Raw genomic sequence first — 16,594 nt, forward strand, 5'->3', positions numbered from 1 at the left:
AATGTCATCTAAAAGGACTTAGGTTCTTTAGCACAAGTGTGAATTTTTCTGCCAGGAGAGTCTTCCATCCCAACTTGTCAGATACACACCAGGAAGAGACATATGATTGCGATTGACACCATCATCTTCAACAAACATCACTGTAAAAGGAAATTTACAAGGGTTGAAATCACATGAGGCTTAGACCAGAAAATCTGGGCAGAGACTGGTGGTGGGTGGGGTGTCCTCCCCCATACTGGCCATATGATCTACTTTCACTTGTTATTTAATTTGTTATTTACCTTGTTAGAGCTCATTTTCCCATATGCGTGATGGGCAATAAATTGACCTTACAGAAGCAGAATTAAGGGTGATAAACTGCAGGTCCTTGGGAAAGAGTAAAGCATGTTTAATTGACTTCACATCTTTAGTGTCTTGCAGGTAGTAGGTGTCTGATAAATGTGTGTTGAGTAAATGAATAAAGGAGCACTTTGAAGTGACCGAAGAAAGAACTTCCCCCAAAAGGACAGCCAGTCATCCGGGACCTCTGTTACCTGTACCAGTGGCTCCCAAGTTCCATTTTAGTAAGAACCATTACTGAGTGCCATTAGGCACCCCAGAAATTCATGCAGCCAAAACCTGAACTTTAAAGTCAGAAATGCCACAATTTCTTGGGCAGCCCTAATGCTGGGTCTAAACTGACTCTAGCTCCTCAGGGGAACAGTCCTAAGTCTTGGCACCCAAGGCCCCCCTTCCCCGTCACTCCTCCCCACTGCAGGGCAAGGCACCGCTGCGAACACCCCCACTGACCTCATTCCTGTTCCTCCTGCTCAGCCCAAGCCCAGATCTCGCAAGGACCAGGGCTTCCATGCACATAGGAACTTTCCATAACGGGATCCAACTGCTAATCTGCTGTCGTTTACAGTGGTACCACTGAGGGAACCACTTCCTTTCCTCTTCATCTGAAGCGGATGTGATGTCATAAAACTGACGGGGAACGTCTGTTAATTGGAAACCTAGGAGAAGGGAGTGGAAGTGCAGTTGTCCGGGGTGGTGAGAGCCCACTGGCCCTTGGAGACAAGGCACCTTCCCAGGTAGCAGTGGGGCAGGGGACTCTCCAGAGAAGTCGCATTTCTGAAGTGCAGTTGATGGGAGAAAAGAGTGCAGGGAAAATACTCAACCCTGTTTGGTGCCACAGCTACGTGGGAGCTACCTCCTCTGGCCACTGTCCCCTAGAACCCACTGGGGGCCAGTGTAGACTTGCTTGGTTCAATGTATGGACAGTGTTTTCCTCCTTCACGCCCAGGGGGCCTTCAGCACCTGTCTCATAGTAGCCAATCAGTGCCCTAAATGGTAACCTATGGTTTGGGGATCTTAAAACACTTAAACTGACCCGATATCTCATTTCCAATTAAATCAAAAGATGACCCATCTAGAGAGAGAAGCAAAGAAGAAAACAGTATACATATGTATGTATTTTTCCAATATGCTATTAACCGTATCTTACGAACTTCTGAAGGGGTTGCTTATCCTTGGCCTGCAGCAGAGGGCAGACTTTCCTACATTATAAACCCCCCAACAACCAACATTAAAGGTCTCAAGACACGAGAACGTCCAGACACAAGAACGTCCGGTCGATAAAATGGTAGGCTTGCAGAGTGACTAACACCAGTGATTTAGGGGGAAAAAGTAAAACCACTTCCCCAGGTATGACTGCACTTATCAGCTTCCCAGAGAAATGCCCTAATGGCTGATAAATCCGGCAGTGACTCCCAGCACCCTCCTCTACTCCAGGTAAAGCAGCCACACTGAGCTCAGTAACACTGTGGCCAATGTGTACCAAATAGAAGGTTCTGTGTCTGCAAAATGTTACCAGGATGTGGAGCCTAACTTCAGCCGTGGAGACCAGTGCTTTTGTTTCCTAGCCAAGGTGTGGGGTAGGTGCGAGACGGAAGGGAGAGGAGGGAGAATTACAAAGTATGGGGTGACACGACTGGATTTTTGGTAAACATAAGAACCCCTTTCTTGTGTCATGGAGGAGTAAGTTTGATAAGTTTTGGAATAGAGGAGTAGGGTCTGCCCTTCTCACACATACCCCATCCAAGGAAGGGACAAACTTCCTCTTGCAGCTGGTGTTTTTAGAAACAAAGGGTCCACTAGGTAAATTCAAATCGAGCGAAGAGTTAACTTTTATATTCCCCCGGCTTGGAGCAAATGTTTACAGGCATCTGGCCTCAGCTTTCCTGTCATTAAAACACCATGGTCTGTCACCCTGCTGGGCTTCTCAGCGACAGTGTCTGCCCACTCCCAGTCCCCATCCCTGCAACAGGACTTGAGAGGATAAATGCTGCCTGGCTGATGACTTCATGGATCCCTTTTTTTTTCTTTTTCTTTCTCTTCCTCCCCCTGCTAGTACGAAGAAGGAAAAAAGCGAAGGAAACCTAACTATAGTAGCGTTGACCTCTCCGAGGTGGAGTGGGAAGACCGAGATGATGTGGTAAGTGATTTATGTTCAAGCCTCGTGGAGAAGGAGCTCCATTGTACCCACTTCTGTACCTGGAGGCTACCCCAGGGTTGGCCAAGAGGCCCACCAGAGGGACAGCTGGCCACCAGAGGGACGTGGAGACAATGGGCCCTTTTACCACGTTTGGAGTTTTATAGCTCTCCTGCGGGTCCGTCGGACCAGTTGCAGACAGGCCAGCCACCCCACCTGCTTGTGCAGCCCGCTGGTGAGCCCAGTCTCCTCGCCAGTGCGCCCGTCAGGGCCTGCCATCTTCAGTGCCACCTGGGTGGCATCAGAAGGCTCTGCCCAGTGAAAGGGCAGCATGCCTGCAGGCCAAGCAGGCGCATTCCTGGGCAGCCAGAATTCGCCTGTCCGGACCTCAGGGGCACAGCTCTTGTTTTCAGAGAACAGCCCGGGGCTCTGCAGGCCCACTTTCCTCCTGCTCGGTTGGCTGCCTGTGTCCTGTGCCTCCTCAGCCCGTCCCCACTCCCGCCTGGCCGCAGCGGCACACCGCGCTCTTCCCCACACACAGGTTCAGCCTTCTGTCCTCTGTCGAAAGCTCTCCTAGTGCCCACGCCTTAACCCCGGCAAGTCTTCTTGTTACTTCCTCAATAAATCAGATTTGTTAGACACGCCTGCCTTTGTGTGAACCCAGGTGGAATGTCCTTAATTGAGTTGTCACTTCCCAGGTGTGCCCGTCCGGGTCCCGACTCTTCACTTTTTCTCATGGTGTCTCTGTGCCTTCCAGACACGTCCGGCGTCACAGCTCCCTGCGGTAGCTCTGCTTCTCTCCGCATCCTCTGCCCCTCCCGCCGTCTCAGCCAGCAGTGCCCGATTTTATCCCTCGCCTATACAGTGCAAGAGCCATGTCTGTTTTAGAGATTTAACCTATTTCCTTCTTTATCTGTACCGAGTCTATTTAAACTCAAGTTCAGACAAAATAACTTTGTGATTTGATAAAAGCTACTTCCTCATCCACATTCTTTCCGCACGTGCCAGTGGCCTGACGCGGTGTCAGCTCGATAACTTGGTAGAGTTTTATGTCTTCTTGTTCCCTGAACATTTTCACCAGGCTCCAGCCTACCCTTAGCACAGGTGAGGAGCTCTGCTCGGGTGTTAGTCTGCCGAGATCACATCCCACCTTCACTGCTTGCTGCCGGTCTGTCCTGGGGCAGTGATTACCCCCTCTGCACCTCAGTTGTGGTTTTTGTTCTTTGTTTTATTTTTTTCCCAATAAAATGAGTATGATGGCAGTAGTCTCTACCTCATAGAGCCATTGTAAGGATTAAATGCATTAATATATTAAAAAGTATAAAAGTGCTTACATCATTGCGTGGTCACAGTGAATATTCCACGAGTGGTAGCCATTATTAGTAGAGTTCCTATCATCATCATCAGTCCTCAGGTGACCCTCTTATGAATACCTGTCTTGTGGATTTATAGTCGCTAACTTGTCTCATGAATCTTTGGAGGGAACTTTCCATTGTTGTCCTTCCCCTTCCGTCTTCTCTTTATCCATTGCTGTATTTTTGGCTTGTTTTGACCTCACTGGATCTTTCTGTTTTCTTTCCCAGAAGGCTTGAACCTCGTAGCCAATGTGCTTCTCCATCCCTTCCTCTTTTCTGTCTTGACTAACGTGGAAGGCAGACTTGGTCATGCCCACCCTTCCCTCAGAGTCCCCTGATCCAGCAAGCACGCCCTCTGCCAGGTAACATCACGCCCACACGCTCCTCTCCTCTGCCTGCTACCTGAAGAGACGTGTCACTCAGCTCACTCTAGTCCCAGCGAATTTTCAGTGAGCTGATATCTCCTTGTCCGAATCATGGTTGGGAAATGCCTCTTATCTCCTCCTGTTGTCCTTTCTCATCGAGGCTGCAGACATCAGGTGCCCAGGCTCATGTTCTTCACCTTCGTGTGCCCCACGGGCTGGGTTCCGGCTGTCACCGTCACAGTTCCCACAGCTAAAGCAAGTCCAGTGCTCTCCTTCCACACAGGGTGGTCTCTGATTGCTCCTTTGGTGTGGATCTCTTGCCTTATCACCTTGGGAGAATGGTGCATTTGAAATGTGAACGCCTTCAATATCAACATATTTGACTTAAGAAAACCCAAACTACCATTTCTCTGTGGGGGATTTTCACATCACTGATTGGAGACACTTGGAATCTACACAAAGCATCTTTGTGAATTCTGCACAAAGTCCCACACACCCATATGCTGTCCATTGGGGTTTGCACCTAAGTAGAAGAGGACAGGGTTTAGGTCAAGGTCTGCGACAGGCCATGTCAGCAGAGCCCACTGAGGAAGCCGCAGCAGAGTCTACCAGCGGCAGAGACCTTCTAGAGAGGAGAACCCTATTTCTCTTGGACAACTAGGCTCTTGAATTTAAGGACCACATTTATAACATAGACCTTGCATACTTCCCAAAAATGATGTAAGTTCACATACTATTAAAATGTGTGCAAAATAGACTGGCTAAAATTAAAATAAGGAAAAGAGAGAAAAATTAAAAACCACTTAGAGGAGAATGAGCAGGACTTCTGTCCCAGTCTGCAGGATGGGTTAGGCACTGCATCGGCAGTGCAATGAGGAGAACAGATCTCTGGGAGACCCGTGAGCCAGCAGGGGACCTTGAGACATGCACAGCCCAATAGGGATCACCAGTGCGCGTCCCCTCTGGGAAGGAAAAATTATCTTTAAATATGACCAGAAATTCCCAGAGATGGCTGAAGGAACTAAGGATGATTTTTGTTTTGTTCCTATTAGCTCTTAGTCATTCCCAAGCTTTCCACAGTGAACACGATTATTTCTATAAATAGAAAAAACTCATATACATAATAATGACTACCATATATTGAATTCTTCCTACATGCCAATACCGTATTAAGTGCTCTCTATGAACGAACTCATTTATTTCTCACAGTGATTCTACGAAGTAGGTGTTATTGCTGTCTCCACTCTACAGGTAAGGAAACCGAGGCAGAGAATTGCTATAATGGTCCAAGGACACACAGAATGGATCCCCGCCCAGGCAGCCTGGCCCACAAAGCCATGCTCTTGCCATTTGGTGTTCCATGGAAGAGTGCTTAAGTCCTTAACTCCAAGAGTCCTTGAAAACTCTACTTCAGTGCCTCATGGCATATGGGTTATCTTCCCCGGAGGGTGCAGAAAGGATGGAGTGCCTTGTGTGTAGTAGCTGCTAAACAAATGTTTGTCCACAGGGTATTGTTGCAAATACTACCCCCGAGGTTCTACCTTGAATCCGACTGAAATCCCTTCTGTTGCAGTATAAGCCTTTTTCCTGCTGCCCGCTAGTCAATTCACATTTCTTCTTATCCATGATGACTCTGATGGAAAATTTCCCCAGAGTCTTCTTCCCAAAGCCCTTTTCTCCCGGGGCATATTTCTGAGACCTTTGGCTATTTAGTTTGTTGTTGTTTACACCCTCTCTAGGGTCTGTCCAGCTCATGCTTGAGCCTTTGACCCCCAAACCAAGCACAGCCCGAGGACCCAGGTGCCCAAGTCTATTCTCAGAAGCTGGTTGAATGCTCACTTGGGAATGACAGACCTGTTTATCCACCACATCTCTCTTCCTCTGTCATCTGCCATCTTGTCCAGGGTTGCATGTCCTCAAGGGCTGGGAAGTACATGCTGTCTGTGCACCAGGAAAGGTGAGGCTCATGTTCTAGTGTGGACAACAGCCACCATTAGGGGAATAAGCCATCACCACATATTTGCACACACAGCCTAAGGTGGCCGATGACTCTCTGGGGAAAGCTTCCTTAATGAGATTTACCTTGAGAGGTCAGAGCAGCAGGAGAACAACGAAATAGGAAGTGTGGCCTCCAGCTGTAACGTGGTTGGTAGGAAAGTGGGCACTTTGGAAGGTCATCCAAGCAGCTTCGGCTCCAGCATTGCAGAAGAGAGAGGGACTGGCCAGGGGCTCTGGAGACGCACATCTGAACTGCACAGTGCAGGGCCCCGGGGAGGCTGATCACTGTCACCAGACTGCGATTTCCAGCTTGAGGAGGTTTTACCTTTTGTTTTATTGACCACACTGTGGTGGAAGCTGCTTTCCTGTTCACTGCATCATCACACTTGCAGATGCTACATATCTGATAGGGAAAAATAAAGGTATATCATCGATGCTTTCCTTGACTATGTGTTAAGTTGACCAGCTTAACACATGTGATTTTTAACCACCACATAATATGCTGACATGTGGACACACCAAAACGTGTTTGGAAATTTTCCTCTGCTAGGCCGTTTTTATTTTTCCATTTGCTCACTGTTATAAATCCGGGCAGTGGCAAGTTCAAAGGCTGTTTGGACAACTCCAAGCAGCACTGTTTGATCACGCCCTTCCTGCCCTAGGTCGAGACGGGTAGCCTGGTCATTCCCCATCACTCTTGCCTACGCTCTGGGTTCCTCAGCCGTCGTAGAACCTCGGGGTGCCACTGACTTACCATGTGATTCTGGGCAAGTTGCTCCCCTTCTGAAGCCTCAGTCTCCTCAGATAGAAAAGTGACGTTTCTAGAATGTTCAGCTTCACAATTCTGTATTCTCACAGGACAGTCTAATGAAAAATCACCAAACCCCTTTCTCCTTCCCCCCAGCCCTGACCCACAGCATTTAGAGCTCATGGAGAAGCCCACTGGGAAGTTAAAACCTCAGACTGCATGGTCCAATTTTTAAAATTTTATCTCTGATTTAAAAAATCTATAAATAATAATGCATTATTTTTATATTAATGCTATAAAATATTTAATTGTGCCCAAGTGCTTTCTCTCCTGATTTGGGAAGCAGAGGTTAAGAGCATGGGCTCAAGAGGCAGAGGCTGTGTTACCTTGGGCAAGCTTCTTACCTCCCTGCCTCAGTCTCTCCACCTATAAAATGGGGATAATAATGGTAATAATGATACCTTATAAGATAATTTTGAGGATTTTAAAACCTGTGTTTGATACATAGTAAGAGCTCAGCAAATAGTATCTATCAATATTATCTGAACTTCATGAAAATCTGATAACCACAGTTTTTATAGCACCTGACAGGATCCCTGGGATCTGGGAGTCCTCACTCAGGAGCACTTTTGACAGAATGAATGAAAGATGAAGAAACTGAGCCTCAGAGAGATCACAGGGCAGCTGGTTTGTGTCACTAGCTAAACTTGAACCTTGGTATCCTGCATTGCCTCTCTTTCCCTCGGGCTGCCTCCTTTTCGTGCTGTGCCAACACACAGGTGGTTAAGAACAGCAGTTTTCAACCTGGGGATCTAGGGAGGAGGTCACAAAATCTATTTAGTGGTTCATGAGCAGCAAATAAAAGCAATGCAATCTACTAAAATAGGAGCTATGGAGGGGCATCCTCAGAGTAAGATGTATTTTTTTATATGGCACACAGTCAAAAATGTTTGAAAAACATTGTTTTAGAGCTTGGGCATCTGTGCCAAACAAGCTGGAGTTTTCATCCCGATTCCTTACACTAACCGAAAGTGCGGGAGATGGTAATGAAGATGAAGATGGCAAAGATGCTGACGACAGTGGTGGTGACGATAGGGGACAGCTAACATGTATTGCGTGCTGAGGACGGACCAAGTGCTCTTCTAAATATTCACTCATCTACTCCTCACTACAACTCAGTGCGATGGGTGCTGTCATTAGTTCCATTTTGCAGAAAAGGAAACTGAGTCACGGAGAAGTAAGTGATTTGCCCAAGATCATAAAGCTCTGGCTCTGAATCCATCTCTTAACTACAGTGCTATCCTGCCTCACAAGTAGGTGTTTAATAAGTACAACCTATTTTCATTATTATTTAAGAAAATGGCAAGACTAGACTAGGCATCAGCGACCCTGGCCTTGGACCCTCCCAGGCCCTCATGCTGATTGTTCTGTACTGGTGGGAGCTGGGGGCGGGGTGGCGCAGAGGCACTGAGAGCCTTACCTAATCTCCGACTAGCCTGGGGAATGTGAGAGGGGAAGGTCCCAAATGGCTTTAGGCAGGCACCAGAAAGAGGAAAAATGAAAACCATGTTAAAGATAAATTGAGCTGTTCTTAAAAGTTAGAAAGTAGACTTAATTAGGACCAGCTCTCCCCATCCAAAACCACAAAAGTTAAAATGGGAAAATATTTCCAGAAATGCCCATTATGTGTTGTTAAAAAATATCTAGAGTAAAATATATGTTTTATTTTATACATGCCTCCAGCTAAAAATTATGCTTTTACTCTCTCTCTCTCACAGAAGATGGGAATGCTAACTCAAACCTAGACAGCCCCGAATCAAATTTAGGTTGCTTGCAAGCGTTGCAGTTTTCTATCGGCCAGATCTTACTCAAGCTCCTCCAAGGGCGAAAGAGGGGAAAGGATAAAAAACCAAGGCATGGGGCTGAGAAAGAGCCTTTTCCTGACAGGCTGTGGCATGTCAGCGTTTGCTCCTATTCCATTAAATGGCCGTCTCTGGCGTCTTTCATTGGTGCCCATGACGGCACATCTTTCATCACGGTGTCTGCTGTCCTCCTCTGAACTCATGGAAGGGCCACACGTAATTAGACAAGGTCAGCCAGGCGTGGGGGAGGAGAGCCAGGCTCCCTGTTCCTAGATGGGACCTCCAAAAATCAGATACAGGGTGGCTCCTGTTCCCTGCCCCATCAGCAAGGACATTAATTGGCCCGGATTTCTCAGAGAGCATTTGAAGATGATTCATGCTATGAAAAGCTAATCCCTGTCTTCCAAATGGTTGGCCTTTTTTTTTTTTTTTTAACTACTGTGTAGGAAAATGTCTTTAACTTGATTATGTTTTGAAAAATGATTTCTCCATGACAAATCAGTATACTTTTGAAAATGTAACTTGTCCCCAGAGATATTCTCTCTTCATGAGTGTTTAGCAGATTGCAGGAAATTCATTCTCTGAGTCTCCGGGTTCATCATCGTTGTGCAGGCTATTTTGTTGTTCTTGTCCTGAGGTTTACATGAGCACCCCAAATTGAAGTCAAAAGTCATTTATGTATTGTTGTTCGCCTCTCCCACATTGTGCAAGAGCAGATGGATGTTTATTCTTCAGAAGTTCTATTTCAGAGGTCTGAGTGCAATGTGCAGACTCAACTGCAAAAGCACCCAAGGTTCATTGGGAAAACTGCCCAGCCCTGTCATATCTCTGCTTTGCACAAGCCACCAAATGAGCCCCCAAACTGAGGATGCACGGTATCCAGATACATGGTAACTCAGAGAATAACTAACACACCGATTTTATTTTTTCATTTTAGTTAAGAAATGCCATGGTGAATCGAAAGACGGGGAAGTTCTCCATGGAGGTGAAGAAGACAGTGGACAAAGGGGTACATTTTTCTCAAACATTCTTGCTGCTTAATTTAAAACAAACCACTGTGAAAAATTAGCTTTGAAAGCTCTATCTGGAATAAATATCTTTCGCTGAGATCATTTTTCTCTTGTCTTTACTTATCTCAAACAAGATTCATGTAGTACTGTTAACCTGATCATTGTGTGTCCATTTATTTTTATTTATTTCTGAAAACTTCACCTAGCAGACTAACCATGTTTTCTTTTCTCTACGACTTTTTTTTTTCAATCTAGAAACGGGTTTTGGTGATGACAAATGACTACTATTATACAGACATCAAGGGTACTCCTTTCAGGTAGAGCTGACCATAATACATGGACATTCCATCAGACCCATCAGTTGTGTTTGTACAAAACCTGCTGACGCTCTCAGAGCTCATCATCTGAAGATAACCAAACACCCTGCCGAAAGGCTGGAAAGAGTGAGGAAGGGGCTTTTCCCAGGCTGCTTTTGTTTTTGCTTTCCAGAAGGGGGGAAGATGGTTCAGGCTCACCTAGGAGAACTCACTCGATTTGTCATGGCTTTGCATCTCATTATCAAGCAAATAAGCTTTGGGGGTTCCCACTAAGGGTGGAGGCGAGTTCAGAGGGTTACCAAGATCCTCAACCATCTAACTTGCTGCCTCATGAGCTCCATTTCGCTTTTTATTTCCATGACCCAAAAAAACAATCCTTCAAACCTGGAGGTAGCATATCCATCCACACATGTTGTGCTTCCGTTTCAATTTCTCTGAACTGTCCTTCTGTGCTTGTCTACCTTTGAATCCTGTTGTTTCTCTTTGTAACAGTCCTGAAAAATGGCTTTGCCTCATTGCCTGCTTTCAGATGCGTATGTAGCATTCCAAAGTTTCCCCGCTAGTATTAACTTAGTGTTGTAACAGGTTTTGTAAAAAGTTATTGCAGGAGGGCTGCTTCCTGTTCCTGAACTGGTGTCTCACAGACCTAAGGAGAGAACGAGCTTACTGACAATTGATTAATCTGAAAAATAAATTCTAGCATTGCTGTCATATACTGCCAGAGATCGTGAATGGATTCCATTTGGAACCAGGAGCAGTCAAGGACACATGAGCTGATAAGTGGGTTTGCCAAATGAAGAGACTATGTTTTTAAAATATATTCTCTTATTTTAGGCAAAACCAGAAAGGAGCTTAAAGGAAGCCAGTGAGCGTGAGAAACCTATTAGACTAGGGAGAGATTGGGCAAAGAAGCCTGCCGCACGAGACGGTGGCTACACTCAGGTGGTAGTGGAAGTTTTCATTTTTGCCAGTGAGGAGGGGTCGATTTTCCCCTGTCCCAACCTCTAGGGTCTGGAGAGACCCATACCAGCTGAGTTCAGGGCAAGGATGTGTAAAGAGCAGGGCAATGGCCCTTGGGAGGGCATCCGAGAAAAGGGCTTGCTGGAAGGGCCAGCAGTTTGCCACAACTCTTAGAAAAACACACAAGAGAATCCAATTGCTGCTGGCATTTCCAATCAGAAATTACTTTGAAGAAGCTGATTGAACCTAAGAGAAACCAACACCAACGATAATCAGTGGGGTTTTGAAAGTAAACTGGTGGAAAAATTGTTTACATAACATGAAATGGAAATGTGAAAATGGAAAATAAAAAAATGTTAGCCCACAAGACTATTGCAGTCAATGCCATGAGTTTCAAGGTCTGCTCTGTTTCTCTGCACAGTTTAGGTGTGGCGCTCTCCAGAGGCCATGGGAAATATTTCTTCCGTGGGAACGTAACCATCGAAGAAGGTAAGATGCCGCCCTGGCTCGTGTTATCCTTTGGTGTGGGACGAAAGCTCCAGAGCCAGCTATTGAGTTAACTGAAGAACTTGTTCATCTGTCCAAATCTCTGGCTAATCTCCGGGCGTTGGACTCACATACGTGCCCATTTGATATCCCGTTTTTGCCTGTTGTGCCTGGGTTTCAGAATGGCAGGAACCTTGATTTGTGATTGTGATTTAATTTACTTATATTCTTTAATCCACAAAAGTTGTTGAGACAACTCACAGGAATCATCCACCAACTATGTTCTTCTCATACATAAAAATCAGTACCAGGAGAAACACAAATTAATGTTAAAATTCAAGCCCAGGGGGTGAAAATGAAAACAAAGAGATGGAAGCCTCAGTCTCCCACACAGTTGAGCCACAAATTTCACTTGTGTTTCCTGGCAGCCCTGCTATAAAGAGAAATGTGACTATTTAAATGATTTACGTAGGTTAGAAAGAGTAAGTGCACCTCGAGGTTCCCAGATCCTCTTGTCTTCATAGAGCATGGGCGCACAGTGAACTCCCAGGAAACAGAAGCAGTTGTTACAGCTCTTTAAACTTTCAAACTGCTATCACACATGTACTGTCCTTTTCATCTCCTAACAACCCAGTAGTCCAGAGACAGTACATTTCCCAGTATCGGGAGCCCCCAGGGAGGGGTGAGCATGGTCCTCTGCAGGCCGCCGCTCCCCAGATGGCCTGGAGTGAGTCACTTGCCCAGGCTGGGCTTTGGGCTTTGCATGTCCTCAGGGAAAGTTGGACCAGACCAGTACTCTTCCTGGGTATCCCCAGGGAGGAAGGCCAAGAACACGCAGGTCAGTTATGAGCCCAGTTTTAATTGATTAGAACAGGTTGCAAATGAATGTGGTGAACTTCCAGAAGCTGGGCCACCCATGGCTCACTCAGATGATGTAGCAGGGAATGAAGAATGGGGTCGATGGTCCCTGAGATGCTACGTCCCATAGACGGCCTTCTGGTTCACTGTTGGTCATCCCTGCATTGTGTCACAGGTGTTCATTTTTATCTCCCCTGTGATTGTGAGACCTTACAGAGCAGAAAGCAGAGCAGAGAAGCTCACTAAAGTGGCAGAGCCCAGAGCATGCCCACCACAGAGCTAACCGCATGGGTTCTCTTCCCAGAGACACTCAAGAGAAAACGGGCAGCTTTGTGACTTGGGCAAGATACTCTCTAGGATGTGTTCTCACAAAGCATGTTTTAACTTTTAGAATTTTCCAGCTCTGTGGGTCATGTTGGTTCTGTGGACATCACTGCTCATGAAGCCAGAAAATGCATGTCTAAGGCATCTGAGGTCAAGCTGAGAAAACAACTCGTGGTCAGAACAATAGAAGGAGAGGTTATGAAGGGATGGCTTGCCTCTCCTGTGTCCGTCCCCTTAGTCAATCCTCAATACATGGCCCTGTTCCTCCCTGCCTTTCCCTTCACCCCCTCCCTTCCTCCCTCCATCTCTCTCTCTCTCTCTCTCTCTCCCCACTTCATACACACAGTTGTTTTGCACTGTCTTTGGGATCATATTTTTAGTCCCTATTTTCTTCCTGTATGTTCCACAGCTGTTAGGCTAAGGAATCACATAGAGAGAATTTCAGAGCTCACTGTAACCACCATGCAAGAAATTAGTTTGAACCCTCAGCAAGGGGGAGAGTGTCTGGTTATCCACACAAATGAGGTCAGATCTTCCTCTCTCTGTTGGTCTTCTGTAAATAAAAGGACTTACAACCCTGCCAACTTTGCTGAGTCATAGAGCCTAAGAAAGCTGCTTCCCCTTGGGCTAGCTAGGAGAGGGTCTTGTCATCTCTGGGAGGCATGGCATAATTATTGTTCTCTTCTTCTCTCGGAGAGGGGAGGAGTTCCTTGGGGGTGACAACCACACTTCCACAGGATCTTCAATTTTCCACATGCTTTGCCAATGCCAGATATTACAACGATGGTGAACAGGTAGAACTGCTAGAAAGAAATGTAAGGTGTCATTACTGAGGTTGAAGGGATGGGCTATAGTTCTACCTGCTAAAATCATTTCTTTTCTGAATCTCCTTTGACACCTTGTATCTTTTATATGTATTGTACACAATGATCAGTAAATTACAGTGTATGCCATGATCATCAGCAGTATCAATCGTCATTAGATGTGATTTTGTCAGAAGGACCAAAATCAGAGATGAGAGAATTATAGAACAATCAAATTTTCAGGGTCTCACCTGTGAGTCCTGTGAAATACAGCCAGAGAGGGTTTTGTGGATGAAGGTTGACTGGAACTGAAACTATAAAGACAGAATTGACATCCTTAACCCAGTGTTCTGGAAAGGTCCAATCCCATCCCAGGACCACTACACTTGTCCCTCTGCCTGCCCTGTGCACTCCCCTGTGGTCTCCATGACTGCCCTTCACCCTTCAGGTCTTTATTTGAAAGTCACTTTCTCAGTGCAGCCTTTGTGACCATCACTGGAATGTAAACTCTCTCTCAACCCTTCTCATCTCTCTCCCCCCATCCTTATTCCCTGCTCTCTTTTCCTTCTCAGCCCTCACCACCATTGGATATGCTATATATTTTAATTTAATTTACTTATGTCTTTTCTGCCACTGGAAATTAAATATGATGAAGGCCGTGATTTTTGTCTTGTTCACTGCTATATTCTTAGGGCCTATGTTCTCAGTACCTGGCATGTAGCAGATGCTCAGTAAAAATACTGAAGGAAGGAAAGAAGAAAGGAAGGAAGGAAACGTTGGTTGGTCAGGAGGGAGGAAAAGAGAAAAAAAAGGATGCATGGATGAATGGATGGATGGATTGTTCTTGGGACTGATCACTGTCCCATTTAACCATTTTGTGGAGTTTGTGAGTTACACAATACTGTCTGTACTCATAGCTGATACAATTCAAACAGTTGACATGGCATTCCCAAAGTCATTCAACCAGTAGGTGCTGGAGCCTGGATATGGCCACTTGGGCCATATAGGATGATATTTAATCTAATCTATTTTTTACCTCCTGTAAAATCAAGCAGAATTGTGTGATAGGTCTAGGATTTTGCTACTTATTTTATACATTTGTATCTGGGGAGGAAACTGGAGTCCAAAGTGAAGTAAGATACTATCGGTCATTTAAGAAACTGACTGACTTCCTAAAACAGGCTAGAAGCATCATTAGAGTTCCTGAGGTCATCATTCAGAAGTATCTGTCTGCTGATAGCCCGTTGAAATCAAGTCACATGAAAGTGCCTGGAGAGAGAGAGTGATTTTTGCAGTTAGCGTGGTCTGGAGCATCCTATAAAAACTTCCAGATTTCTTGCAAGCCCCAGCTCCCCTAGCTACCTTCCCAGACCAATGACTTGTTTTTACTTAGGATCCTGTAACAACTAGTAATTTTTGCTGGTCAAAAACAGTTGAGTATTGACAGTTTCATATTGTTCAACCTATAATTTCACCTTCACAACCACCCATCAGTTTAGGGACTATTATTATTCCTGTTTTGCACATGAAGAAACTGACATTTAGAAAAGTAAAGTAACCTGCTAACATCACACAGGAGTTGAGTGGCCTAGCCCAGTTCCCAGCTCGGACTATATGGTGCCCTAGAGTCAGTGTTTCTAATCATCATCCTGTTGGGCTTCTCCCTCAGAACTCAGTAGTGTATCATTTATGTTCGGGGGTTAAGGCTTTCCTGGGACATACATCCATGGACGGTGACAGTGCTGGCTAAGTGAGGTGGAGAGGGGAGAGAGTTCTGCCTGGGAAGAGAACGTGTACTTTGCTCAGAGTCCCTGTTCCCAGGGAGGTCCCTTTGGGGTTTGATATCTACCCTTAACCCACCCAACAGCCCTAGCCTGGAATATTTGAAGCACACAGGAGGATGAAGAGGAGTGGGCCGGGTGTGGTGGCTCACAGCTGTAATCCTAGCACGCTGGGAGGCTGAAGTGGGACGATTGCTTGAGGTCTGGAGGCGGAGACCAACCTGAGCAAGAGCAAGACCCTGTCTCTACTAAAAATAGAGAAAAAAATTAGCCAGACAACTAAAAATAGAAATAATTAGCTGAGTGTTATTGCATGTACCTGTAGTCCCGGCTACTCAGGAGGCTGAAGCAGGAGGATTGCTTGAGCCTAGGAGTTTGAGGTTGCTGTGAGCTAGGCTGACGCCACGGCACTCTAGCCTGGGCGACAGAAAGAGACTCTGTCTCCAAAAAAAAGAAAAAGAAAAAGAAATCTCAAGATGAGGAGGATTGATATTTACTCATTAACCCCCTCTGCTTGACCTTCAGGCCTGCATGACTTAGAACACCCTGATGTGTCCTTGGCAGATGAATGGTAAGAATTAAACAATCCTTCATTGGCATTGACATCCTTTGTTGCCCTCTTTGATATCAAATTGTTTGCCCCCTTCTCCAGTTTTCCTGGTTCAAAGACAAAGGAAGGAGTTGCTGTAAATATTTATATACTCTTCTTTTGGCTGTATCGCGTTCCTAGGTCCTACTGCAACACTGACCTACACCCTGAGCACCGCCATCTGTCTCAGTTAGAAGCTATTAAGCTCTACCTCAAAGGCAAAGAACCTCTGCTCCAATGTGAGTGTGCTTCCACAAGTGTGCTGGCTGCATGTGGTGCTGGTGGGGGGTGAACTCAAAACCATTTTTCGCCTCAGTTTTCAAGGGAAGCTTTGCTTTGGCAGACACTATCAGTCCCATGAAATCCAGCCAAATACCTGCTTCCTGTAGGAACAGGAGAAAGAATGTGGGTTGCCCAAAATCGTACAGAATCCCCAATCCCAGTTTAACCCTTTGCGTTGGGTGTGTCCCCCTGCTGAACCATTTAGTCAAACAACCGAATAGGATGGAAATATTAAAACGAGGAAAGGACTTTCAGTATTTGCTGATCTAGCTCCCTTATTTTACAACTGAGAAGCAAGGCTGGCTATAGGACTTGTCTCCTCCGAGGCCATCATCTAGGATCTCCTGGTTCTCCCAAGAGTGGGGTCACCCCGAGGACACGCT

The 16,594-nt window shown here is 45.9% G+C and overlaps 1 protein-coding gene across 1 annotated transcript in view; it reads left to right on the forward strand.

Moving 5' to 3' along the window:
• The window catches only part of CACNA2D3 (calcium channel, voltage-dependent, alpha 2/delta subunit 3), an 869,108-nt gene that overhangs the window by 685,098 nt on the left and 167,416 nt on the right, over positions 1–16,594 (forward strand). The window contains exons 18-23 of the mRNA XM_012643362.1: positions 2,393–2,476; positions 9,739–9,810; positions 10,067–10,128; positions 11,510–11,577; positions 15,866–15,911; positions 16,071–16,168. Of these exons, the coding sequence (XP_012498816.1) occupies positions 2,393–2,476; positions 9,739–9,810; positions 10,067–10,128; positions 11,510–11,577; positions 15,866–15,911; positions 16,071–16,168 (430 nt within the window). The remainder of the gene's footprint in view (positions 1–2,392; positions 2,477–9,738; positions 9,811–10,066; positions 10,129–11,509; positions 11,578–15,865; positions 15,912–16,070; positions 16,169–16,594) is intronic.

This window comes from Propithecus coquereli, unplaced genomic scaffold, assembly GCF_000956105.1.
Source record: "Propithecus coquereli isolate 6110/MARCELLA unplaced genomic scaffold, Pcoq_1.0 Scaffold1, whole genome shotgun sequence".
Taxonomy (NCBI): Eukaryota; Metazoa; Chordata; class Mammalia; order Primates; family Indriidae; genus Propithecus; species Propithecus coquereli.